Below are 26,479 nucleotides of genomic sequence, written 5' to 3'. Positions count from 1 at the left end.
CCATGGCATGTGGGACCTTCCCGGACCAGGGCACGAACCCATGTCCCCTGCATTGACAGGAGCACTCTCAACCACTGTGCCACCAGGGAAGCCCTACATGCTATTTTTTTAATGAAACTACATCATAACCCTATGAAGAAAGTAATATAATTATCTTCATTGTAGAAATGAAGAACAAGGCTTAGAAGAATGAAATATCTGGCCCAAATAGGGAAAGCAACACCTAACAAGTATTGATGGCAACCTCTTGGCCACCTTTCTATCTTTTGCTAATCACATTAAACTTTAAGTTCTTTATTTGCAAAATGGTTTATAAAATACATGCCTCAAATTATTTATGTAAATACCAGGCAAGATTTTATATACCGAGAGTACTTAACTCTGGATAAATTAAGATGAGGCATTTAAAATAATGGCACATTGAATATTAAAGGATTACAACCCATCACTATGAAACATAATTTTAAAATGTTACTGTTGTATAGTAGCATCAAAAATCCTATATAGAAGGACATATTTATTATTGCATGTTTGGATCATTTCCCAGAAGAAAGATTGTTAAAATAATAAAATTTTTATTTCCTCTGCTAATGGAGCCCAAATCAGGCTTTTGGTTGTCATTCAAAGTTTCTCAGAGAACATGATGCCTCTAAAGGCTGATAGACAAGCCGAATTCCAGATAGCCCTGGAAAAAATCTCTGGGAGCAAAAACATATGGCAAGTACATGCCACACCGAGAGAAGCAACGGAGTAATTCTTTTTTTTTTTTTTCTTTTTTTTTTTTTGTGGTACACGGGCCTCATCACTCTTGTGGCCTCTCCGGTTGCGGAGCGCAGGCTCAGCGGCCATGGCTCACGGACCCCGCCGCTCTGCGGCACGTGGGATCTTCCCGGACCGGGGCACGAACCCGTGTCCCCTGCATTGGCAGGCGGACTCTCAACCACTGCGCCACCAGGGAAGGCCTGCAACGGAGTAATTCTTAAGGAAGACTTTCTTTGTTGTCTTTTCAGGATCAAGATGCAGGTCATATTTGTGTTTTGCATCTCATGACTTTAAGATGGTGTAGATGGATTTCCCATTAGGACTACCCCAGGTAAGTCCTTGGCTTGAACATGAGGCTCCTGAAGCACTACTTCTCTAAAGTGTTGAAATGTTTCTTTTTTTTCCTCATGCCCATGTGTATGGGTCACAACCAAGCAAATCACAATTACCAGATGTACAGGGTCAAAGGAGATGGCTTGTGTCTCTTTTTCTCCACCTTCATTTTCTTTTTTTTTTCCACTATGGTTTATTACAGGATATTGAATATAATTCCCTGTGCTGTAGAGTAAGACTTGTTTTTTTTCCATCCTACATATAATATTTTGCTATCCCTTTTATTCTTTTTTTAAACATCTTTAATGGAGTATAATTGCTTTACAATGTTGAATCAGTTTCTACTTCATAACAAAGTGAATCAGCTATAATGCATAGGTATATCCACATATGATTGATCCTTTGCCAGACTTTGAAAATGTGATTCTTTGGAGTGTCTTTATGATAATGATGCCAAGCCCTAAAAATGTGGTTCTTTGGAGGTTCTTTATGATTATGACTGACATATTTTTGTGTGAAGCACCTGGAACAAAGAACCATGTCATAGCAGCTTGTCTGGATTTCTTTGTATAAACATTACAATTGGTGATGTACACCTTGTTTCATTTTGGGGGGCCTCAGTTTCAGTTACCATGGCGGGCCATGTAGCATGGTGTGTCCAGACCTCCATAACAGCCCAAATCCCTAGATTCAAATGGGCTTCCCTGAGCAGTGATTTTACCCATGACCCTGAAGTGTGCTACTATACAGGAAGTGCTCCTGTGTGTCCCAGGGAAAAGAAGGACCCAGAGGCCTGTGCCCAACAACTTTGGGCATGCCAAATGCATGCCTACTTTCCTATTTCTCTTGTTCTCTATATTTCTGGCAAAGCACAAAACCAAAACAGGATTAAACACAACATGGTCTTCTCTTTAGAAGTCAATGATTTCTTCACATCAATGATTCCAATGTTGGTCTCAAAAGAGAGCAGATATAACCAAAAAAGGCCACTGAGGGAAGGTGATGTAGGCAAGGTGAGCATTTTAGTGTCCTTAGAACACTATTGTGGATATTTGGTCAAATTACATGGATGTCTGACTCTTCTGGAGAATACTAACTGAGCTAAAACTTTAGACATATCTCCTCCAGGATGTTTCTTAATGATGGAAACAGATGAGAAGGAGACTGTCAAATGGTTAGAAATATAACTGCTCCATTTTTCCTCCTTGGGAATTTCTCCTCAGTACTCAAAGCTAATATAATGTGTGGTTTTTCACATGAAAACAGAAAATCAAGACATTCTTCTTAGTGTTGGTGTTCAGCTCTGTAGTAATGGGTAGCATATGTCCCTCCCTTGTCCACTGAGGAGCCAGTTCAGGGAAGGCAGCCATCATAGGCAGTGTGTGCTCTTCTTGACGGACTCAGGAGATTGCTCTGAGACTTTTCTTTGGTGTACTATAATTTAAATAAATAATTAAATAATTAATGTATAAATAATTTCTTTGAGTTGAAGTGGAACACAAAGAGGCTCCTTAGCTTGTCTGAATGAGCAAAGAGCATAAGAAAGGGATCAGACATCATCAACAAGACTCTCAGCACACCTTCTTATTGCACATAACTTTATTCTTTTTTTTTTTTTTTTTTTGTGGTACGTGGGCCTCTCACCTTTCTGGCCTCTCCCGTTGCGGAGCACAGGTTCCGGATGTGCAGGCTCAGCGGCCATGGCTTATGGGCCTAACCACTCTGCGGCATGTGGGATCTTCCCGGACCAGGGCACGAACCCGTGTCCCCTGCATCGGCAGGCGGACCCTCAACCACTGCGCCACCAGGGAAGCCCCACATAATTTAATTCTTTTATATATTTATTTAGCACTACTTTTAATAGCATATTTTCTTTTTTCTGTCTTTTTTAGGCAGATTTATCTTACTTTAAATTTAAAAAAAATCTTGTCTTTTCAATTTACCTGAGTTATTTACCTGAAAAGTTATTCAGATAAAAGAAAATATTTGAGAGAAAGAATATTCTAACAGAGAAGATACTTACAGGGATGTGTCTACCTTCTATAGAAGTAATGCCTTGAAATAGCATATTATACTTATTTTTCATAAATGAAAGTTTGCAAGGGCAGAAGACTACACTTGATATTCTTGGCAGCCTTGGCTGTTGTTATATCCAGAAGAGCAACACTCTGGTATTTAAGTTAACTGGAAAATAATTTTTCTACCAGAATTTTTAAAAAATCAATCACTTTAAATGTATGACTTGGAGTGTTTTTAAAACGTCAAGGAAACTTTGTACTTCAAGCCTATCCTATAAAGTTTTGTTAGCAAATTCCAATCTGTTTTGCCAGAAAAGCAACCTGACATATTGCAATTATAAACACCAGTGATCAAAATCCCTCTTTTGTCAGGCAGGTGTGATATGGGGACAAAATGTGACAACCATCTCTTCTTACCTTAAAGCTACATTTTTTGCCTTTAGTGCAAAGAAGAATGGAAACACCCTTTTGTGTAAATGGACTATACAAAGTTGTCCATATACTGTTCATAATCTGGCTACATCGGAATTATTGAAATTCTAAATAACTCTTCTACTTGTTTTGCTACCTTGCTTACAAGGACACACCTGGACGTTCTGTCCCTTAGTGACAGAGATTTGTTAATGTCCCTAGTAAGTACAGATAACTCTGGGCTACTTGCAGAGACTATGTTGAACCATTTATTCCTTATTGTTCAGTTTAAGAGAAAAAGAATATAATAAGCAACAGAGAAAGTCTGAAGGGAATAAGGTACAGAGAAACCAAAGTTAGAAGAAGCAAAGGTCAAAGGGCCGATAGGCCTCAGGAGAAGCTGATGGGAAAGCTCAGTGTGTCGTGTGGTAGGCTCCCAGGAGGGGAGGTGTGGATAGTGACCTGTGCTTGCACACAGGCTTCTTGGTGGCTGCAGCAGCAGCCTTATCGTTTCATGCCCATCTCTGGTGTTCACACTGATAGCCGCGGCTTGCACCTGTCTCTGGAGCTTGTTTAGGTGGTATTCTGAATCCCTTTTCCTTGCGCATCCCAAAACAATTGTCTCTTGACCCTTAGGCAGTTCCAGACTTTTCCCCAGACTCCCTCCCAGCTAGCTGTGGCATCCTAGCCCCCTCCAGGCTGTGTTCACGCAGCCAAACCCAGTCCTCTCCCTGCGATCTGACCTCCAAAGCCAGAGCCTCAGCTTCCAGCCCCAGCCATCCCAGCGGGTGAGCAGACAAGGCTCTCAGGCTGGGGATTTCTGGTTGGCACAGATCCTTAGTGTGGGAATCTGCTTTCCCTCTGCACCCGTGTTGCTATGCTTTCCTCAATGGCTCTGAAGCTTTCTCCCACCCACACCCCCCGTCTGTCATTGAAGGGACTTCCTAGTGTGTGGAAGCTTTTCCTCCTTCACAGCTCCCTTTCCCAGGTGCAGGTCCTGTCCCTATAGTTTTGTCTCTGTTTTTTCTTTTGTCCTACCCAGGTACGTGGGGAGTTTCTTGCCTTTTGGGAAGTCTGAGGTCTTCTGCCAGCATTCAGTAGGTGTTCTGTAAGAGTTGTTCCACGCGTGGATGTATTTTTGATGTATCTGTGGGGAGGAAGGTGATGTCCTTGTCTTACTCCTCTGCCATCTTGAAAGTCTCTCTGCTGTTTAGTTTTTTGCTGTCTAAAAAGTGATCTGGAATATTCTTTTGCTCTTAACCAATCAAAGCATATTAACAATAAGCTGCATCTTCCCCATCACACTTACGTTCTATTGTTGTTAGATATACGTTTAGCATTATTTGCTTTTTGTAAAATATGTGGAAGTAAAATATTAATATTCATGGGATGAAAATTCATTATAATTCGTTTTATGGACCCAAGATTTTCGAAAACAGATCATCTTTTTCTATTCATATTATTTATCTTTTTTCTCAGATATACACAGGCTTATTGGATATAAACAAAAGAGAATCAAAATTCATAGAAACAAATTGCATTTGCAACTTTCCTCCAGCACCTAATCATTGAAAATCATTTGTTAACTGGAAAGGGTGCTCTTGTATTGTGATTTGGATTATTATCTATCACCAACATCATTACCACAAACTGCAACGGAAAAAATAAAAACTAATAATAGGGTCAGATTTTCCTTCTGACAGAGCAAATTCCTCTTTATAAATTCTCTCCCCTTTGTAGAAAATTAACTGGAATTTCCTCCATAAAATTATTTGCACCTTCCTACCAAGGCTAAAAGACATTAGTGTTTAATTCTTAACTGGTAATTGCAGACATATTTGTAAAACATTTCAAAAATGTTCATTGAGTAAAAGAAGATGCAGAAAAATGTTTACATATTCTATCAATGGTTTATGGTTTATCTAGCCCTTGGGTAAATATGTTCAAAGCATATGATCTGAAGAGCATATCTTTTCTCACAAAATGTTCTCTGTTCCTAATTTTATTAGAAGTTTTAGACAATGGAACTTGGTGCACTGGTCATATAAGCTAGTTAATATGGGGCAATCATGTAGTTACACAGACAAATGAGCACATGTGTCAGAACAAAACTCAACAGAAGACAAAACTGTGCTGGTATGTTTTTGGGGTTTTTTTCCCATTAGCTTGACCTCCTGATTGAGAAAGAACACAGGAAAGCAGTGTCACAGCTATGCAGTGCAGAACCATTGACAAGTGTTTGATGTTGCTAACATACATGAAATCCATGCACAAATTTTTGGCCACTGCTGGAATAACAGCTAATATTTTTCCAGTAGGCTCTGGTAAAACTTCCATTCATGAGAAACCCGATGTTTGCTATATCAAATATAACAAGAGAGTAATGCGCCAGAGTGGCTGCTTCATTTTGGCATTCCTATGGCAAAATTAAAATTCACGGTGGCTTGTGTCATTGAAATGTAACTGATGAGGAAAAGACCATGAAACTTCTTAAACAAGCAGCTAACGAAGCAGGAGGTGCCTGGTCCTCCTCTGAGGTGGACTCCTGAGATTTCAAGGGCAAAAACAGGTCAACATCAGAATGCCTGAAGTCTGCTGGACAAAGCACAATGTGTGGCCCCAGACTCTGCTGCTAAGATCTCAAGTGGAGTGAGAGAAACACTTGGTCAGGTAATCTGGAGATTATTCAAACAGGTAGATATTGGTCACTTTAGATCGCCTGATGTTGATTGTAAAAACAAAGCAAGAAAAAGCTGCAAACTGTTTTCTCCAGGCTATTGTTTGAGCAGCATAAGTGGTTAGCTGGCCATCTGGTTAGCAAATCTTTCCTGGAGGCCTCTACATTGCACTGATCTCCTTAGAGTCTATCTATATTCTGCTAAATGCCTAATGCAATTCTCATGGTTGTCAGAACTGAAAGATGATGCAAGATCACCCAGGTAGATATTTTATTTAACAGATGTGGAATCTGAAGACTTCATATGATAAGTGACTATTCCACTGTTTAGTTCAACTTAAGCATGCTGTTTTCAATACATTCCGCTGCTGACTTCCATTAAAGGTTAGTTTTTTAAAGAATGGCTTTTTTTTTTTTAAAGAACTGAAGTTTTTGTTGGTAGGGATGTGCTGAAGGAGGATGCAGTCAGCATGCAATGGATACTATTATGCTTCCATGATGGGCCTCACATGCATATCTGAAGAGTAAGGAGGCAGAGGGAACACCTTACCCTTGGCCTCCACGTGACTTAAGAGGACTGGGGAAACTTTGTCAATACCCACATCTGAAAGGTTTTCTTATGCACCATAACTTCACAGCTGGAGGATCTACGCTCAAACACTGAAGATACTCTTAGAATCTTATACAGTTGAATAGCTGAATCATTTTGTGTTGAGGCAGCTGTATACTTGCAATGTCTACAGGTTTGTTCCACCATCATTCCCAACAGAGCTTTGGGGTCAGGCAATTTTCCTAGGTATGTTTCTAATACCAAGTAATTGAAAGGTCTTATAAATGACACCTGGCCTGTGGTATCTCCTTGTTCTTGTATTCTTTTGATAGCAACAGAGTAAAGGGACAAAGTAGGTGTTTAAATAGGTAAGCCCTCCAAGGGACCATAAGTAAAAGAAAAAATATGGGAGACTCCTATAAGTTAATGATCACTCAAGAAAGTAGGTTTGCTTAACTACAAAACCAAGCAGGCTTGCTTTGCATAAAAACTATGAAACAGAATTATGAGACATGACCCAAAACAATAAAACAATGGTGAAATGAGACACACATCCTGCCCAGTGATTTCAGTAATTTAATGACTCCTACGACATGTTTTTCTGCACATATTAAAAACAAAAATATAAGGAAAAGGTGACATTATACTGAAACCTGAGATGATTTACTATATTTTAGTATATGTTACCATCTTTTTGCTCATTGTCATTGTGCCATGGCAATCCCAGCTTGACCATGTAGGGACAAGAAAACTCCCCTGCCTGACATGGAGGAGGAGCTGATGATGGAAGCTTGATGTCTATTTAGGAATGAAGAGTACACGTCCCTCCCTTCTCCACTTTTCCTTTGACTATAAAACTGTAGCCCACTAAGCTCTTGGGGTGGTAACCCCTTGCCCACTTACTTTCATCTTGTTCTAATAAATCACTTCTAATCTATCACTTTGCCTCTGGCTGAATTCTTTCTGCACTGAACCGTAAAGAACCTGAGCTTCTCAGAGCCTTCCGAGACACATTTCTGCAATTTCACTATTACCATTAAGTTACCTTGCTAAACACACTTGGGTTATCTAGAATTTTCTGCTAATTGGTACTCTGCACATCTAGTTTAATGCTGCCTGATGTGAGATACAATGACCTCTGAGGCTTTGTAAAATTTAGAAATCCTTTGAATCATCAATATAAAGTTAAGTTTTTCAGTTCACTTTTAGTTTTATGCAAAAGTAAGGTAAAATACAATTAAAATTCGAAAATGCTATAGGGGATAGCAAACATTAAACCTGTCAAAATAATGAAAGAAAAAAGGTGAATTAAAGACAAGTCTTAGAAAACATAAATAATTTATTATCTGAACATTGCATACCTATTCAAGATCATTTCTAGATGTTGGGCTCTTTCAACTTTGCACTTCATCAGTAGAGATCTTAGTTCACCAAATATCAAGCCTTTCCATCGTGCTGGCTTGGCAATGTCCCTCTTTCCCTTCCTTTCCCCTACTACCTTTCCTCTGTTGACTGAAAAAAATGCACAACCTAAAAGTTGAGAATAATGTTTATACAGCAAACTGAGGACTTAAGACCAGGTGGCAGCCTCTCACATAGCTCTGAGGGACTGCCCAGAAGAGGTACGGAAGGAAGCAGGATTATATAGAAGTTTTGGAAAACAAACAAACAGACACACAAAAACAGCTGGTCGGAACATCAGAAGATTAATGTTAATTAAAGAAAAATCAGATATCTCAAGTTATTGAGCTCAGCACTTTTCTATATAGGGGTAGATGAAACAGTCTGGACTTATTGAAATCATTCCTTTGACATGCACCTTAACTATCTAGGGCTAGTATCCTATCCTGTTTTTCTCCCTCCTGAATCCCCTCAGCCCCACCACTGGGGCTGCTGGCTTGATGGCTACAAAATCCTTTGTTTACTGAAACGACAGGCAGCATTCTTCATCCACACCTCCCATAACCTTCAAGTCACCATTTATTCAGTGTCTCTACTACTCAGTCTCTCAGACTCCTAAGCAGATGTATATGTCCTTCTCCAGTGTTTCTATTCTCCATTTTCAGTAACTGAGAGGGCATGTGTCAGTTTCAGAGTGCACCTGAGTTGAACCCCCTATGACCTGCGGTGAGTAACTGTACATCCTGAGTTACAGCCTACATGCCTGCCTTGGCATCCTGTAAAATTGGAGTATTGATAACAGAATTGATAACATATGTGCTGTGAGTGGTAAATGAGACACTGTGGTACAGCAAGAGGGCAGCGACCCCAGGACAGTGTCAGTGACACGATGCACATCACGTGATTACTATTATTGTTATTGATACATGTGTTTTCCAGTATGAGGTCACTCCCATGTCCTTTTTCTTATTCTTCATTTCTAGACCTAACATATGCCAACGTTTTAGACCTACTATCTTAGCATAATTGTGTGTGTGTGTGTGTGTGTGTGTGTGTATTTGTCCATGTACTTGGCCCTCACAGCTCCATCAGGTTTCCTGGTGGTAAGCCCTAGGAAAGAGTTTACAACCTAGACCAAAGTGTTTGTCCTGGTCTCTGTTCCTTGAAACTCACAGTATAGTCTTAGCCACTGAGTTTTGAACTCAAGCAACTGTGGAAAGAGCTAAAAGAAGAAAAGAAAGTGTTCTTCTCTTTAAGACTTAAAGCTGAGTGAGCCATCCCATTTCTGGCCATGCCAGGGCTTCACAAGGTGGTAGGGTTCCCAACCTAGAAGTACCCAGATGCAAGGAAGGGAAGAGAAATGACAGCATGCTCAGAAAACAGATAGACAGAGATATCTAAGAGAAGGACCTGCATTTTCCCTGATTTCTTTCTACTTCTTCTGTGAAAACTTTCCTTATTACATGGGTCTGATTCTGCTTATCCTACACCTGGAATCCTTTTCCTGGGTAAACAAAAGGAAAAGTAGGGCAAACCATGAAGGTTAATCAGTTAGAAAAGCATGGCATAGAGTAGGTATTGCAATTAATGCATGATTCGTTGACTAAAATTTAAATAATTAACAAATCTCCTACAGTTTAGAAAAGTTGCCACATACGTTGTGTATAAAATGATTCAATTTTGCCATAATATTTACAAAAACTGCCACTATATTTGAAGCATTTTAAAGGTTTTTTACAAGTACAGCTTCAATTCTGTCTCTTTCTCCCTCTTTCTCTCTCTTTCTGCCTGTCTGTTTGTCTCTCTTTCCCTCCCTCCGTTCATTCTTTACACCCTGTCTTGCCCAACTTCTCTCTCTCTCTCCCTCTCTTTCTCTCTACCCCTCTCCATGCATGAATGGTAGCTGTAGGTGTGGATTTACAGAGATGTGAGATGCACAGAAACAGGGAAGGTCAAGTTAGTGAGGATATGGGTGCCAGTTTATATTCTGGCAGAGAGCAGTTTGCAGGTTTTAGCAGCTGGGCAGGTAAAAAGTAGATGCAGGAGGAGCCTTGTATTGCTACAGAGACCTTTTGCCACAGGACCTGTGTGAGGATCAGGATGTGCACAGATACACCTTAGCCTGGAGAACAGGGCTGGGAGAAGAACCTGGAAAGACTGAGCCTTTACCCCAAGGCAGCCAGCTAAGGCAGAACAAGATGGCTTTATACCCCAGGTGGCATAAATTCACAAGTCGAAGACTTGTCCCCAACACACGACACTCAGTGAGAATGATGCCATATTAAGAAAGTTAGATCAGTCCTACAAAACAAAGCTAGGGAATTCCTTTTTCTTTTTTATTTCTCACCCTGGAATTTTAAGGGCTACAAATTTATCTTGCTCTGAAGATTTTTCTACATATGAAGCAGGAAAATGGCATGGAGTGGGAAGTCAGAAATCATAGACTCTAGGCACAGCTATAGCCCAGCTGGCTGCATGAACCTGTCACATAATCTTGGATCCATAGCCACTGCATCTTCTGCAGCCCATGAGTCTGATGGCTCTTCCTCCTCTGTCATTTCCGAATTTTAAAGGACTGTGTGCCTTCTATTTTAGCTGTAAAAATAATTTATGTCTCATTATAGTGTTTCTATGGTTGTGTTTCGTCTCTGATACCTAAACCTGAAACGAGTTTTACGTCCTACTTTCCAGGGACTGGCAGAAGGAAAGGTGGTCATTAAATGCTTCTGTTTCCCTTTTCTCTTCTTATTTTCTGATACTACTAAAAGTGCCTTCAAGGGGAGCCTTCTTGCATTTAGGCCTACAAAATCTCAAATCCTGTTATTACCGTATCAATACAAAAATACAACATTTTTCCTTCTTTTTATGCCTTCTTTCATAGTGTAATTTGTCATGAGACCTGTTTCTGCACCACCAACAGAATATATGACTTGGACAAGTTACACAGCTTCTGAGCTTCTGATTTTATATTTTTAATGAATAAGAATTCCATCCTCACAGAAATGTGTTGCAGAGAGCCTGCATAGGAATAATTAATTATGGAGAGAAAAATAGCTTTATAGCAAGGAAATCTGGTGAACTGTCTTAAAAAGTAATCAAAATGAACCTAACTAGTTAGGGACAGGGGACCCATTACCAACGCTTCCTTTGTGGTGCACCTGCCCAAATGCATCACAACTTTAACCACAAAGAAAGCACACAGACCCCAATGGACGGAGGTTCTGCAAAATGACTTCTCTACCTGTTACAGTAATGCCACTGTCTTAAGCAGGCTGAATAACCGGCCCAGATTCAAGGAGAATAAAATGACAAAAAAGGAAAATACAGCTTGTTATCATAGACTGTGTCTTGAACTGGGAGGAGGGAGGGTTAGTGTATGTGTGTGTGTGTGTGTGTGTGTGTTCTTTAGCTATAAATATCATTATTAGGCGAACTGCTGAAATTTAAACAAGGTTTGTATATTAGATAGTAGTATTGTATCAATGCAATGCCCTGATTATTATAAATGTACTCTGATTATATAAAAGTATATCTCGGTTTTTAGGAAATGCATTTTAACTTATTTAAGGGTAAAAAAACCATATACCTGTAACTAGATCTCAAATGGCTTTGCAAAACAAAACAAAACAAAACAAAAACTTGTCTGTGTTTATAGAAAAAGAGAGAATAATTAAGTCAATGTAGTAAAACTTCAACATTTGGGGAATGTAAGTGAAGAGTATCAAACGTTATTTTTCCTATTCTTGCAATTTTCCTGTAATCCTGAAATTATTTCAAAATAAAAAGGCAAAAAATGTGATAATGTATATGAAATTTGTAGCAATATTGCATATCATATTTCATGCTACTTGCATTACTATATTATGGTTACCTTTGAGGAGATTGGTAAATAGTCTGTAAATGTGCTACAAGATCATGGTGTAGCCAAGTTATAAAGAAGGTCTTTTTTTTTTTTTCTGTACGCGGGCCTCTCACTGTTGTGGCCTCTCCCGTTGCAGAGCACAGGCTCCGGACGCGCAGGCTCAGCGGCCATGGCTCACGGGCCCAGCCGCCCCGCGGCATGTGGGATCTTCCCGGACCGGGACACGAACCCGTGTCCCCTGCATTGGCAGGCGGACTCTCAAACACTACGCCACCAGGGAAGCCCAAGAAGGTCTTTTTTTTTTTACAATTTTTTCTAAGCCAATCATACTCTAGGAAAGCTGACAAAAAAATAGTTCTGGAAAAGGCCATACTCTCCTCCCCTCCACTGCTGTCTGGGAACTTCTAAGGAAACCATTCTCATTATCAGTGTAGAACTGCACGTTCATCTACTCAGAGCAGGAATGTGTGTGCACCTTTCTCTTAGCTAAGCCAGGCCTCTCCAATGATACTTGGACAGTATCTCCATTGACAGCCACATCACAAGGTCCCACACCGTCTATATCCTCCAAGAACAAACACTTTTCCCTCCTGTGATTGAAGTACTTTGTAGGGTAGCAAAACTTGCCACCCCAAAATGTCTCCGGCATTTGAATTATTTTAAACTGAAAGCAATCAAGTCCTAAAACTCTCAGGAAGAAACAATGATCTTCCCTGTAACTGTAACTGCCTGGAGAATTTAGATAGGGAGTCTCTTACAAGAACAGAGTGATTACGGAGGTGTCTGCAAAGAATACGGGCTATCCTGGTGGGGAAATTCTCTGAGACCAGAGTCCACTCTGTGTTCCATTGTCTCTGCTGGCCCAGCAAACATTTATTTACCAAACATTTGCTTTTCCATCTTCATCTGAATTGCCTCCCTTCCCTTTGAAGTCCCAAACCTCTATCCCCAACATCCTCTTTTGTTCTTAGCTGAATTAAGGTGAAGATTTCAGCCTTTGGGGGAGTTACTCAGTTTCGCTGGGTCTTACCCATGCACACATGCTATTAAACTTTGTTTGATTTTCTCCTGCTAATCTGTCTCATGTCATTTGAATTCTTAGACCAGCCAGAAGAAGTTGGAAGGGTAGAGGAACATGTCTTCCTCCCAGACAACCTGTTGTCCAGGCAACATCATAGTTCTCATTATTACTCAGATGCAAACTGTGGCTGTCTCAGGACTTATAGAGGTACCCTAGGTGATCATATATAGGTGCCCTAGGAGATCATATCAATACCCAAAAAGGCACATCCACATGGTGCCTGCATATAATTGAGCCATGTGAATGCCACACAAACTGAATACTAGAGACAACAGTAGATCCCTTTAATTAGAAGCAATTAGTCTATTTAGTTTTTCTCTTGAAATGTATAAAACCACAAACTTAATGTAATGACAGAATACAAACTTAATGTAATGACAGAAATCTAGTTCTTTAAATGTTTCCTGAGGTTACTCTGAACATGTTTTTCATACACAACTATGTGCCCACACCAAGGTACCTGTGCTTAGGTAGTGACCATTCTCTGTCACTACTCCTCTCTTTTTTGGTACAAACAGTTCCTTGCTCTTCTAAAGGAAGGTTCATTTTGGTAATTTAGACCCAATACGTGTACCCATCAGATCCCACAGCCATGTGCCCAAACAGAAAAACTCCAGAACACAGGCTGACCATCGGGCCAGCCCATGTGGTCAGTCTTCTGGCTAGATTTTCAGTCACCATAGCAGCCATGTTGGCCCCCTCTCCGTTTTCTCTCATCTGAAACTTAGGTTGTTCAACTCCTTTCATTTATGTCTAAGTCAGAGCTTTAATAGCTGAAATCCTTTATAAGAATGAATGATAACACATATTGTAATTGGTTTGATTGTTGGCTAGGTCCATAAATGGCAGAAGGGGAGGAGTAAATGCCCCTTCAATGTGGGAAATCAGTGCAGAAAAGGAAAATGCAATGCTTCACTGATCGATTGATAGAATTCGCCTGTGAAGCCATCTGGTCCTGGGCTTATGTTTGTGTGAAGATCTTTAATCACAGTCTCAATTTCAGTGCCTGTGATTTGCCTGTTTGTATTTTCTATTTCTTCCTGGTTCAGTCTCGGAAGGTTGTGCTTTTCTAAGAATTTTTCCATTTCTTCCATAGTGTCCATTTTATTGGCATATAGTTGCTTGATATCTGAGAGCAGGCACATCCTACCTCAAGCAAAGAGCAAATTCCACCTCCATTCACTTTTTTCTTCTACATGCAGACCTTGGAGATATTGCAGCTTCAGTTCCAGTCCATCACATTTGTTTATTTTTGCTTTTGTTGCTTTTGCTGGTGTTAGATTAAACAAGTCATCACAAAGACCTATGTCAAGGAGCTTACTGCCTATGTTTTCTTCTAGGAGTTTTATGGTTTCAGGTCTTATGTTCAAGTTTTTAATCTATTTTAAGTTAATTTTTGTGTATGGTGCAAGAGAGTGGTTGAATTGAATCCTCTTGCATGTGACTGGTCTGTTTTCCCAACAACATCTATTGAAGAGGCTGTCCTTTCTTCATTGTACATATACTTGTCTCCTTGGTGGTAAATTAATTGACCACATATATGTGGATTTATTTCTGGGTTCTCTATTCTTTTCCACTGATCCATATGTCTGTTTTTATGCTAGTGCCACACTGTTTTGGTGACTCTAGCTTTGTAGTATAGTTTCAAGTCAGGGACTGTGACACTTCCAACTTTTTTCTTTCTCAAGATGGCTTTGGCTATTCAAGTTTGTGTGTGTGTGTGTGTGTGTGTGTGGTTTTGTACAAATATTAGGATTATTTATTTCTTGAAAAATGCCAATGGAATTTTGATAAGGATTGCATTGATTCTGTAGATTGCTTTGGGTAGTATGGAAATTTTAAAAATATTGATTCTTCCAATACATGAGCATAGAATATTTTTCCATTTATTTCTGTTTTCTTCAAGTTCTTTCATTAACATGGTTTAGTTTTCAGTATACAGGTCTTTAACCTCCTTGGTTAAATTTATCCCTAGGTGAAATTTTGCTTTCTATCTTGTCTTTTTCTGAATTTAAAAAGAACTCTAAAATGTGTTTATCCATTATTTCATTTTTGTCTTTTCACTCTAATGTATAGTGAAGAAAGCCACAAAACCTTCTGCCTGAAACTTCATCACATTTTTTGTCATGCCCCATATGCAATTTTAAAGATAGTCAAGGAAGTTGGTTAAATTCTTATGAGTCATACTTAAGTAGTTGTGGTCAATATAATTTAAATGAACCATCATAAATTCTACAGATATATTTCTATATTGACCTTTACTTTAAAACTTTATAAGCAAATAAATTTGAGATTTCCTTTTGTTTGTAGCCTTGTACTTAGCATTAGATATAGTTTTTAAGAATTTGTAAATGATTACTTGTTAGCTCTAGTATCAATCCTATGTAAAATATTGGAAAATAAAATACTATGAAAAATTATATCCTATTATAGTGTAATGAAACAAATATAAATATATTTAAGTAAAAAACTTTATCTTTTTATTTTGAAGACAAACCACCGGACTTGAAGATGATATTAAGTGTAAAATTATTGCAAATGAATTCTGTATATGTCCAATTAATATGCACAGCTTATTGGCATAAGGTCTTTAGTAAGTCAACTGTTCATCAATTTCTGAGTTCTTTAATATTACAACAAAATGGTTAAGTTGTTCAAGGATTTATCAAAGTTACTTATTTTGTAACATGGGTCCTATGTAACAACATCTAGAGTGAATATACCCAGGTGGCCCAGACCAAAACCATTATCCATTTTCTCTGGTTGTATAGTGATGCTATAATCAATCATGTGACTCTTTGTTAGAAATCAGCATAGGCTAGACAATCATTTACAGAGAAGTCATATCCCAAGTCAGTACTCACAGCTGGAGAATATCAGCGGGCAGGAGTGCTCATCCATGGGGAAGTTGTGCAGCTGTAGCTGGCATTCTGCATTTATGGTGAGCCTGTGGGGGAGCCAAGCATCACTCTTGTGGCCAGCCAGCGACAATCCAGCAAAGGCCCTAAGCAAGGCCGGGGTGGTCACATTACTACCATGTGGGGAGCAGGGGCCTAGGGTGGCCACATAGAGCTCACTCTTAGCAGGGGTACCATCCATTCAGTATACCATTTGGGTTTTTTTGTATTGTGTTACTTTGTTTTACTTTTAACTATCAGAAGCAGAGGAAGTTTCCATTAGTAAAATTCCTGACTGTGTCTGGAAATATAAGCCAAGTAAGAGAGGAAACAAATCAAAACAATATGTCCTTGTTTTCATATGTCCTTGTTTTTAATCTGACTGAATTAAATCCTTCCTTCATTTTGAAAATGGTATATTTGCCTAAATATGTATGTCAAGTTCATCCACTTGTAGGGAAGATTTCATATTTGACCAACTCCCTTACTTAACTAGGCAGGTGGTGGCTGCACTAAATGTGTGTATTGCATCTTTTCAAAGCAGATGTTCCTTGGGTCAGAGTTTCTATAAAGGATCACAGGACTAGCTATGTCTCTATTCTGGTTTGTTGAAGCTCACCTTCATTTCAGAGTCTCATTTATATTCCTTTAAGAATTGATGAGGAAATAGCTATTACAAACTCCTGTTCTCCAAATGTAACTAACTCATCAGCAGAGTTCCCTGTTGTGGCTTTTATTGTTGTTGCTGTTCCCAAGCTCCCAACATTATTATTTCCATGAAACTTTAAAATTCTTCAATCTTCTTGATATTAATCTGATATTTTTGATATTTTGATATTAATCTGTGCCTTTATCTGTGATACAAATACGTGTCTACCTTATGAATTACAGATTTCTCCTTATGGCCACAAATCACTTGCAATTAAAAGCTCCTGATACTGGATGTGGGAGGAGGGGGTTGTGTTCAGGGGCTGGCGGTGGTATTCACTGAGCCAGGAGGACACAGGGGCATGGTCAGAGGTATAGAGAAATGACATTCCCCTGCAGCATGCTGAATCAAAATGACTTTTAGGCTTTCAGGAGGAGATACACACAGGCAGGTGGCTCCTAGAATCTGGTGCCCAGAAGGGAAGTTTGGGGTTGGAAATGAATGAGAGAATGAATCCTCAGCGTGGATATGGCTTTTATAGTCTTAGGAATGGATGACCTAAGTCAGCAGGAAAGTGGAAAGTGGGTAAAGTGATCGGGAAATCCTAAGGCAGGAGGAGCAGAATGAGGAGAGGCTGTGTCAGAAACAGGACAGGAGGTGCAGGAAGCAGCTGTAAAGCAGCAAAGCCAGTGAGAGAGAGATAATCAGCACAAGGCACTCCGTCCAGTGCTCTGGAGAGGGCTCAGACGCTGGGAGAGCAGGGTCCAGATGCCACTGTCCTTGACCTCAATGCTGGGTGAGCAGAAAGACTGGCTTAGGTGCAGGGCATTCTATGGTATGTTGCAGCCATGTGTTCAGTTAGACTCAGCTCACCCTAGCAGAGAGACTATTGAGAGATACAGACCCAGGCTCAAACCCGGGTAACACTAGTTCCCAGTGGAGAGTTTAGGCAGGCAGTTCTATTCACATCTTTCAAACACAGCCCCTCTTACTTTGCTGGGTTTCTGTGGGGACAGCCTGGCCCCCAGGAGGACTCATTACAAGGTAGCTGTCATTTCCATTAAGGATGCCTTAGGGAACACCCTCTGTGCTCTTGTTCTTGTGGTCTCAAATTTGGCTATAATTACATTTGTCAATTAGTACACCAAGACATCTTTATTTTCTTAGCTGAATGGTCCTTTGGGTTAAACATATTAAAGATAATTTCCACAGCCCACTTACAGCAGAAATGGATTCTGATGAAGGAAGGAGTTTATATTCATTGCAGATCATTTGTATGTCTTTATTTTTACACATGGGAATATGAAAAGTGATAGAACGTAGCAATGAAAAATAGGGTTCCATTTCTACAATGACCTAAATTAAAGTCCCCAATATCAGACCATAAGTAGCATCTCACCTTAAAGTGTAAAGGATTTTCCCATCATTCCAAATTCGGAGGAGCTGATTGGGGGTGGTGATCCAATGAGCCTCTGCAGTTTTGGAATTGCGGAATATCGTATCTGGAATCCATATTAACCCCACCATGTTGCTGTTCAGAGTAAGTATTTTCATTGTGCTGTTGAACCGAAGGCGACTGTCGGTCCAGGTCTGGGCAAAAAATATATCAATTTGGTATTCCTGAAACAGAGCAAAAGGAGGTGCAAGACATTTCTATTAGTGAATTTTCTGCGGGCTTTGTTTTCTTTCTCAGGAGTATGGTTCTCCTTATGTCTGCATCCTCACCTGCCCAGATCCCTTTCTGTTAGTGCCTAACACTGTGCCTGGATCAACTTGATGGACATTCAGTAAAGGTAACATATTATTTGTCAGCAGTGTGATAAATACGTGAAAATGTTCTGTAAATAATAAATTGTAATAAACACATAGAGTGTGGTGAGAGGCCAAGAGGTAGTAGAATACAATTCAGAACATAGATGCAGACCCTCCTATATTCCTAAGTCCAAGCTCTAGCAGGTAGCAAAATCTACCATTCTCTAATTTGTAAAATGGGTAGTATAGTAGTGCCTACCTCCTAAAGGAGTCATATGGAAGGAAATAAATAGTTAAATAAAAAGCTCTAGTGCCTGGCATAAAACAAATGATCCATAAAGTATTAGCTCATATAATAATAATTATCAATTTCACTCAAGAGCCTTCTCAACACAACGCAAATCAAAAGTAAAAAAAATAATCAATGACAAAAAAAGAGCCGATAGACACCCAAGCCGAATTCTGATTCTAAAAAGAGGGCCGATGGCATTCAAATTACTTCTGTAACTGGAAGTAACCCCAGTATTTACAGCATTTAGATACAGGATGGGGCTGACATCACTGTGAGACATAGAGAAATGTCTTGAGTCTGGACCAACTCAGAGGCTCCTCCCATAATCACAGTTTAAAGGATTAGCTTTAGGTCCATAGTAAGGAGGATCTAGAGGCAGATTGTTAGTGATTTTAATATCTTTCATAGTTTCTTTACATATTAGATATTATAAATAAATTACTTTTACAGAGTTCAGTAATTTTCAACAAATACCATATGTATCCTTTTTATTGAGTTTCGGGTTTAAAGAACCTTTTTGACACAGGTAATTCAACATACCAAATCCAGCCTTTTATTAACTTATCCCCTCATTCATCATCTCTTTGTTGCACTGACTATGGCAGACCCTGAAAACCATTGAAGGCCCAGAGCTGTGCCAACAGGAAAAGCCCCTGCCTTCACGGGGCTTATAGTCCAGTGAGGGAAAACAGACCTTAAACAGACAATTAAGGTGAAAAAACATGACATGTCTGATGTATTGACTGCTATTGACTATGCTTGGTAAGTTAACACAAGAAAGAAATTATCTCAGAGGATAATTGGCTGGTTTGAAAGTAGTTATGAAAGTATGAACAGGGACTGTTACCTGCCATTCCAGTAAGCAAAGAATGTTGCCCCAAATTCCAGTTCTACCAGGACCAAGCCATCAGCCCCTGGAGTGGTGTGCCCTGAGGGGAATTCAGGATGGAGAAAAACAGGAAGTATTTTGTGCTTTGGAAACTGGCCCTAGATATCTATCTAAATGCATATCTAAGGAAAAATGTCAATGAACCTAGTTCCTACAAATTCCTATACATAGAAAAGCAATCAAATCATTAACTTGAAATATCTGTTCTTTGTAATTAGCAGTGATCTTTTGATGTTTGACTACATTTTTTCCCAGGAAAAATCTATGTATCCTGGCTTCTCCCTTAACTCTTCAGAGTTAACTCTCAGCTTCTCACAGTTATCTGAGAGGCTTTCTCCCAGGCTTAAGTCCTCAGTAAGATCTCCAAATGATAACTTGCAACTTTTAGGTTGTGTGTTTTTCTTTAGTTGACAAAAGAGAAAAGAAAGATAAAACAAACACTGATTCTTGTAGGAATGGAACAAGTAAATGCTTCTCACCCTATCAGTAAATCAAAGACTCAAGAAATGCTTTGACGGTTAAAAGCCTATTGAAACTCACCTTTGCAGAAATAATCATCAGACCCATTGCTAAAAATCTCTAAATGGGTTAAGTTGTCATGATCCAAAATCTTTGTGCAAATATGGCTCCAAAGACCAGCGACTAATATATGACTCTTCCACTGAAGACTGATGGGACCAAGGTGTCTGTACTTAATTTAAGAGAAAAAGTAAAGGTGAGAGTGAAAGCAAAGGGTTGGGTAGAGGCAGCGGCATTAAAAACAAAGGCATATCATGGATCTTGGAATCGTGTTAACACAAGACCTATGCAACAGTTAAACTGGCCTATCATGTAAGAGGCTGGCTAGGTTTTGAGAGAGTTCTACTGCCAAAGGAACCTCAAGTCAGGAAAAAATGTCTGTGACTATATGAGACTTAGATGTACTCTTGCATTTCTTTCTGTAATGGGTAGATTGTGGCCTGGAAAGCTGATTGGACCTCAAAGGAGGCTTATTCTCCAATGTTAACTTTCCTGTGGCTAGAATAGTTAATGGAAAAGGAAAACTCCCAGACAATGGAGTCAAGAGGCAAGAGGAAGAGTCCTTGGGAGCCCAACTCTGGGAGCAGAGTTAAAGCTTAATCAAAGACACTCTCTTGGGTTTCCCTGGTGGCGCAGTGGTTGAGAGTCTGCCTGCTGATGCAGGGGACACGGGTTCATGCCCCGGTCCGGGAAGATCCCACATGCCGCGGAGCGGCTGGGCGTGTGGGCCATGGCCACTGAGCCTGCATGTCCAGAGCCTGTGCTCCACAACGGGAGAGGCCACAACAGTGAGAAGCCCGTGTACCGCAAAAAAAAAAAAAGACACTCTCTTCCCAGGGAAGAGAACCCACTCAGGATCTGCTCACTGGGGTTTCAGAATTGTTGCAAACCAGTGGGTTGATCATGATTATCCTGGCCTTTCTTCATCCTTGTAGCTATACTGTATATGTGGGGGTGGGTTAGATAGCTTTTCTTCTCAGTTTAGAGGTCGGTGGATCAAGGAAAGCCATGTGCAAACTTGATGTGAAGATGTACACTTACAGGTAACCATGACGTTGGGGATGGGACTGGGTGGACCTTTGAAGTTACCTCAAATGAAGAAGGGAGGAGGGTGTCTGTCCTGATGAGGGAGAAACAGACAAAACATTTAGCAGCTAAAGACAGATCATGGTGGTCATTGGTACTATTCACCAAGTATTGCAGCATCCCTCCTTGTGGGAACATGATAGACTCACATGCTCCCTTTTTCGGCCCTGAGAGACTGTGCGCACATGATCAATGTCCAGATGATTCACACCAGACATGTATTATAGGCGCAAAAGGTAGAGAGAGTGGTTTGCAGGGGCGGGGGCTGCGGTCCTCACTGAGAAGGTGACGTAGAACAAGACCTCAGTGAGGTACAGGAGTGAGCTGGGCAGATAGATGCCTCCCTTGCCAGGGCCCTGAACACAAGAAGCAGGAAGGTCAAAGACACTCCTGAGAAAAAGGAACAATGCTGTGGTACAGATTCAGCCAAATGGAGCAGGGGAGCAGACCCCTCACCTCCTTGATGGCAAGATTTTAGCCAAACAATGATGATTGCTGACTATGAAATAGACTATATTTGCACAGAGAACATGAGAACACACTCAAAACTTTAAGTAAAATTCAGGCTATGAGAATAGCCGGTACGGCACATACAGGTACCCACACGGATTACTTCCTTTTTCCCTTTAACACTGGGTTATTGGGTAAAGGAATAAGGAGAGAAGGATAAAGATGTTCTCCTCAACACGGCCAAGGCCCACCAATCATGTGGGCAATGATAGCCAATAAAGACTGTTCTCTGTAAAGGCCCCAAATGTATTTTGGAGAGAATCTAAAACCAACCAGATTTTTTTAAATCCCTATATTATATCAGGGATATTGAAACTCAGAAAACTTCAATAATTTTGCCAAAGTTACCAAAGGACTCCAAGTAAAAATTTCCAAGTGGGTCTTTTTATTGTTTAAAAATGACAAATCAAAAAGTCTCCTGATGACCAAATAGTCCTCCTCTTTACGCCCTTTCCCTACTTATCTTCTCTGCTTTCCATCCCCATTTATGTCTCTTCACAGTACGTTTTAAAATGCAGATCTGAGAAGGGTAAATCATATAGCAAGCTAGGCAACATCACCTAAAGTCACTCCCATGAGGCACAGATGCTTTTGTACCCACCAGGCACTGACTATTGAGACAGAAAAAATAATGATTTTCTGCTAGGGTGTAAAACTAGGCCTGAGAGGTTAAGTAACTTTCATCAAGTCACACAGCTGCTAAGTACCAATTGTGCCAAACTATATAGTCAAACTCTTCTTCCCAGGAGAAAAGGGAATCCTCCTACACTGTTGGTGGGTATGTAAATTGGTACAGCCACGATGGAGAACAGTATGGAGATTCATTAAAAATAAAAATAGAACTACCATTTGATCCAGCAATCCCACTCCTGGGCATGTATCTGGAGAAAGCCATAATTCAAAAAGATACATGCACCCCAGTGTTCACTGCAGCACTATTTACAATAGACAAGACATGGAAATAAACATCCAGTGACAGGTGAAGATGTGATGTATGTATACACACACACACACACACACTCACACACACACTGGAATATTACTCAGCCATAGAAAAGAATGAAATAGCGCCATTTGCAGTACATGGATTGACCTAGAAATGATCACACTAAGTGAAATAAGCCAGAAAAACACCAATATCATATCATATCAGTTATATGTGGACTCCATAAAAGGATACAAATGAACTTATTTACAAAGCAGAACAATCTCATAGACATAGTAAACAAATTTATGGTTGCCCAAGCAGGGGTGGGGGAGGGATAAATTAAGAGGTTGAGATTAACGTACACACACTACTATATAAAAAATAGATAAACAACAAGGACCTATTTTATAACACAGGATATTATACTCAGTATCTTGTAATAACCCATAATGGAAGAGAAGGTAAAAAAGAACATATATATACATATACATACATATATATACACATATATATGTAGCCGAATCACTTTACTGTACATCTGAAACTAACAACATTGCCAATCAACTATATGTCAACAAATTTTTTTTAAAATCTGCTTCCCTGGATGTGAGTTAAAGCAGCTGCAACAGCTGCAATCTAGTTGCCAGATATGGGAACCACGACCAGGTGGTGAAGAACGAACCCCGGTGTGGGCATCCTCCACTCCACTTTTGCACTGTTTACAAATGTGAGATTATTCACATTCCTTGGCCTTTGATTCTTCCTCTGTAAAATGGGAGAGTTGGGTTAGATTAAATATAAGAACACTTCCACCTCTAACATTTTATATTTCCACATCCCTGCCTGGAATTAGCTTTTCAGTGCTGAAGTAATTTTTCTGTAGGGGAACTATTTTTCTGTAAGGAAAGGGATCACACCATGATGCCCCGAGGAAGGGTGTGCAGGGTTTGGAGGGATTCTCACTTTATTCTGAAGTGAGAATAAAACTCCAGCTCAAGAGGGCAGAATGTGGATGGTGCGCATGGTGCCTTGTGTGGATGTTTTATTGTGTCTACATTTGACTAAATGTTGGAGAAACACTTCCCACCCACAAAGTAATATTTTTATGGCTCTCATAAACTTCCTTTGTAACTGCATTAATCATCTTTCCTGCAGAGGAAAAAAATTCATTCTTACAATGTCTATCTAAAACAACATTTTATATAATTCATAAATAGCTGTGAAATTAATGTGTCTGAAATACTAATAAATGCAACAGGTGAAAATTGTGCAACATCCCCAACTTAAACCTTCATGCTTGTGGACAGCCTATGCTGATAATTTGTTTTAATAATTGGAGTGCTCAATGATTACTAAATAGGCCAGCAGCATGTGGAGTATTTTAACAAAACAGAAGAAAATTATGATTCTTCATGCTATCTCTCTGTAATTTCTAAAACACTAGAAAGTTATTTTCTAATGTTTTTCTCCTTTCCTTTACCAAAGAAAAGGGCCATATGGAAAGACGATAGATTAATAAAGGACAGGGACTTGGAGACAGGAGGATACAGGATACACACACTCCGGGGCACAGGCGCTCTCCCTCCATCCCAGCACGTCAGGACATCGCCTGGAACGTGACAGACAAATCCTTTAGCATTGGAAGTCACTGGCAGATTTCTTTGTAAAATGGAAATTACAGGCCCATGCCAATTAGACTTTGTTCAAATGCCTCAGTTAAAAATGTATAATATGTAATGATGATTAGAATAAAATGATTTTTATTTTTTAATTATCAGGTATGGAAGAATAACAAATATATATTTTTGGTGTTACTTCTTCAAGTTCATCATAGGAAACAAGGCTTTACATCCCTGAGTTCTCTGAACATCCTTCCCACCAACCCCAGGCTCCTCCAGTCTTTGGAAGCCAATCACCCACTCCAACATGTAAGCTCTACTCTGTGCTGGGCATAAGGCTAGGTTTATATAAAGACAGATGCAATATTCTTGCCTGCAGGAGCTTGGGCCCACAGCATGTGGAGAGAGTGTGATGCCTCACCTGGTACCCAGACAATATGAGGGCAGCCTCCAGGAAGCCAGAGAGGCCCACCCGGGTGGTTCAGGGGGCTTTGCAGGGACCAGTCCTCCTATCTGGTCCTGGAACCACTGGGCAGAAAGTGGACAGGTGATGGGTGTATCCTTCTGGGAGGACTGTATCAAAGCTGAGAGGAGTGACACCAATCCAGGGAGAGTGGGTTGTGAAAAGTATTTGTTACAAGGATCACCCGTAAGAGCATCAGAAAACCAAGTAACCTCAAGATGCAACAGGGAAACATGGTGCCCTCCTGAGCAGGTCCAGAATTTGTCACCTGATACTAATGTAACCTAGGGCCCTTTTAAAGAAAAGGATATATAAATATAAATATAATATTAAATAAAATATATACATTTATTTTGAATGAGAAAAAAAATACTCAAAAATTGCAACTGCCTCAAAAATCACAAAACCTGGGAAAAATAGATTTTATTTTTATTTGCTAACTGGCCAACTTTCATCACACAAGTCCTATATCTTTTGCCTGCTTGCTCTTTGGTCACCCCTTTCTATGGCAATGTTTTATGATGTTAGTTTTTTAGAGAGAGAGAATAAAAATTATTACTTCCTCTGGTATAATGAAACAAAATGTTTTATTATTAACAGATTTTTAAAAGTTTACTTCAACTCAGAATTCATTATTGGAAATATCATGTGCATATTTGGGCTTCTGCTAAATGGGGAAAAGCCTCAAGATTCTTTTATATAAAGTTTGGGGATTCTACCTTTGAACTTGGGCTCTAGGATTTTCCTCCAAGCCACCCATACTTCGGGAGTCCTGGACCTTGAGAAATAATCACTCTGGGATAGAGCTTGCGTCTTGCTCATCCCGTGAACATCATAGTATATGGAAGTTGCGAGGAACCCTAACCCATTAAACCACAGCTTGAAAGCTTCCCCAGCCCCACCTCCCCTTAGGGTCCACAATTACATGCACCCAACAAGAGAAACTTGTAATGGGGGAATCAGAGGAGGAAGAAATAGCAATATTATTTAAAATGCCTTGCATTTGCAAATTTCACACACTGCTATGACCTTCCCTGGGGCCTGGGAGGGAGCTTCTGCAAGGGAAGAGCTCTGAGGCTTAAATTTTGCAAGCATGATACAAATTGGGAAGAACCAATGGACCACATGGTGTTTGTGGATCTGGGCCAGGATTCGCTTGTGGATGTCAGGTGGACCCAATCCAGAATGAACAAGGGTATGGAGAAGACACAGCTGCTGCTGGATATGATGCTAACAGTCAAGAGAATAGGAGGGAAATCTCCTTCTCTTCTGTCATCTCCCAAGTGCCTCAGGTTGGTTGAACCCAGCAGGAAGCCAGGTGACCAAGGACCTGGAAAGGCAGGATTTGGAGTCAACCCCTTGTGATGGGAGCAGTGCAGAGGAGAGTGGGGAAATGGATGGAGGACCAGCAGGGGCATGAGAGGGGTGGAAAGGGCACCCATCGGGAAGCAGGCTCCCCTCTTACACCCTGTGGACACTTTCCACATCCGCCTGTTCCCTTTTCAACATTCCCTCTCTTGAATAGCTGTCCTTCTTCTGGAATTCAGCTACATATTTACTGCTTTCAGATTAAACTTGTCTTTCAGAATAAAGCACTCCATTGGATGTTATATTCTCCAACTACCATTGCTACTCAAAAGCATACAATGGTTACTCTAAGAATTGAGTTTAAACTCCTTTGCATGATACTTAGGGCTCTTTTCTTTATAACCCAAGCTGACCATCTGATTCTTTGTAAACACGCCCCTTACCACAGCCATCTGTTCCCAATGTGACAAGA

At 40.1% G+C, this 26,479-nt stretch overlaps 1 protein-coding gene across 1 annotated transcript in view; it reads right to left on the bottom strand.

The window, feature by feature from the left end:
- GABRG3 (gamma-aminobutyric acid type A receptor subunit gamma3) overlaps window positions 1-26,479 on the bottom strand; it is a gene marked incomplete at both ends in the record, with an annotated part of 443,214 nt that overhangs the window by 35,897 nt on the left and 380,838 nt on the right. The window contains 2 exons of the mRNA XM_082619044.1: window positions 15,960-16,042; window positions 18,041-18,261. Coding sequence (XP_082475170.1) covers window positions 15,960-16,042; window positions 18,041-18,261 — 304 coding nt within the window. The remainder of the gene's footprint in view (window positions 1-15,959; window positions 16,043-18,040; window positions 18,262-26,479) is intronic.

Source organism: Mesoplodon mirus (assembly GCF_964341445.2).
Source record: "Mesoplodon mirus genome assembly, chromosome: 4".
NCBI classification, from domain to species: domain Eukaryota; kingdom Metazoa; phylum Chordata; class Mammalia; order Artiodactyla; family Ziphiidae; genus Mesoplodon; species Mesoplodon mirus.
The sequence above is the reverse complement of the archived record's forward strand: the minus strand, read 5'-3'. Positions and strand labels throughout refer to the sequence as shown.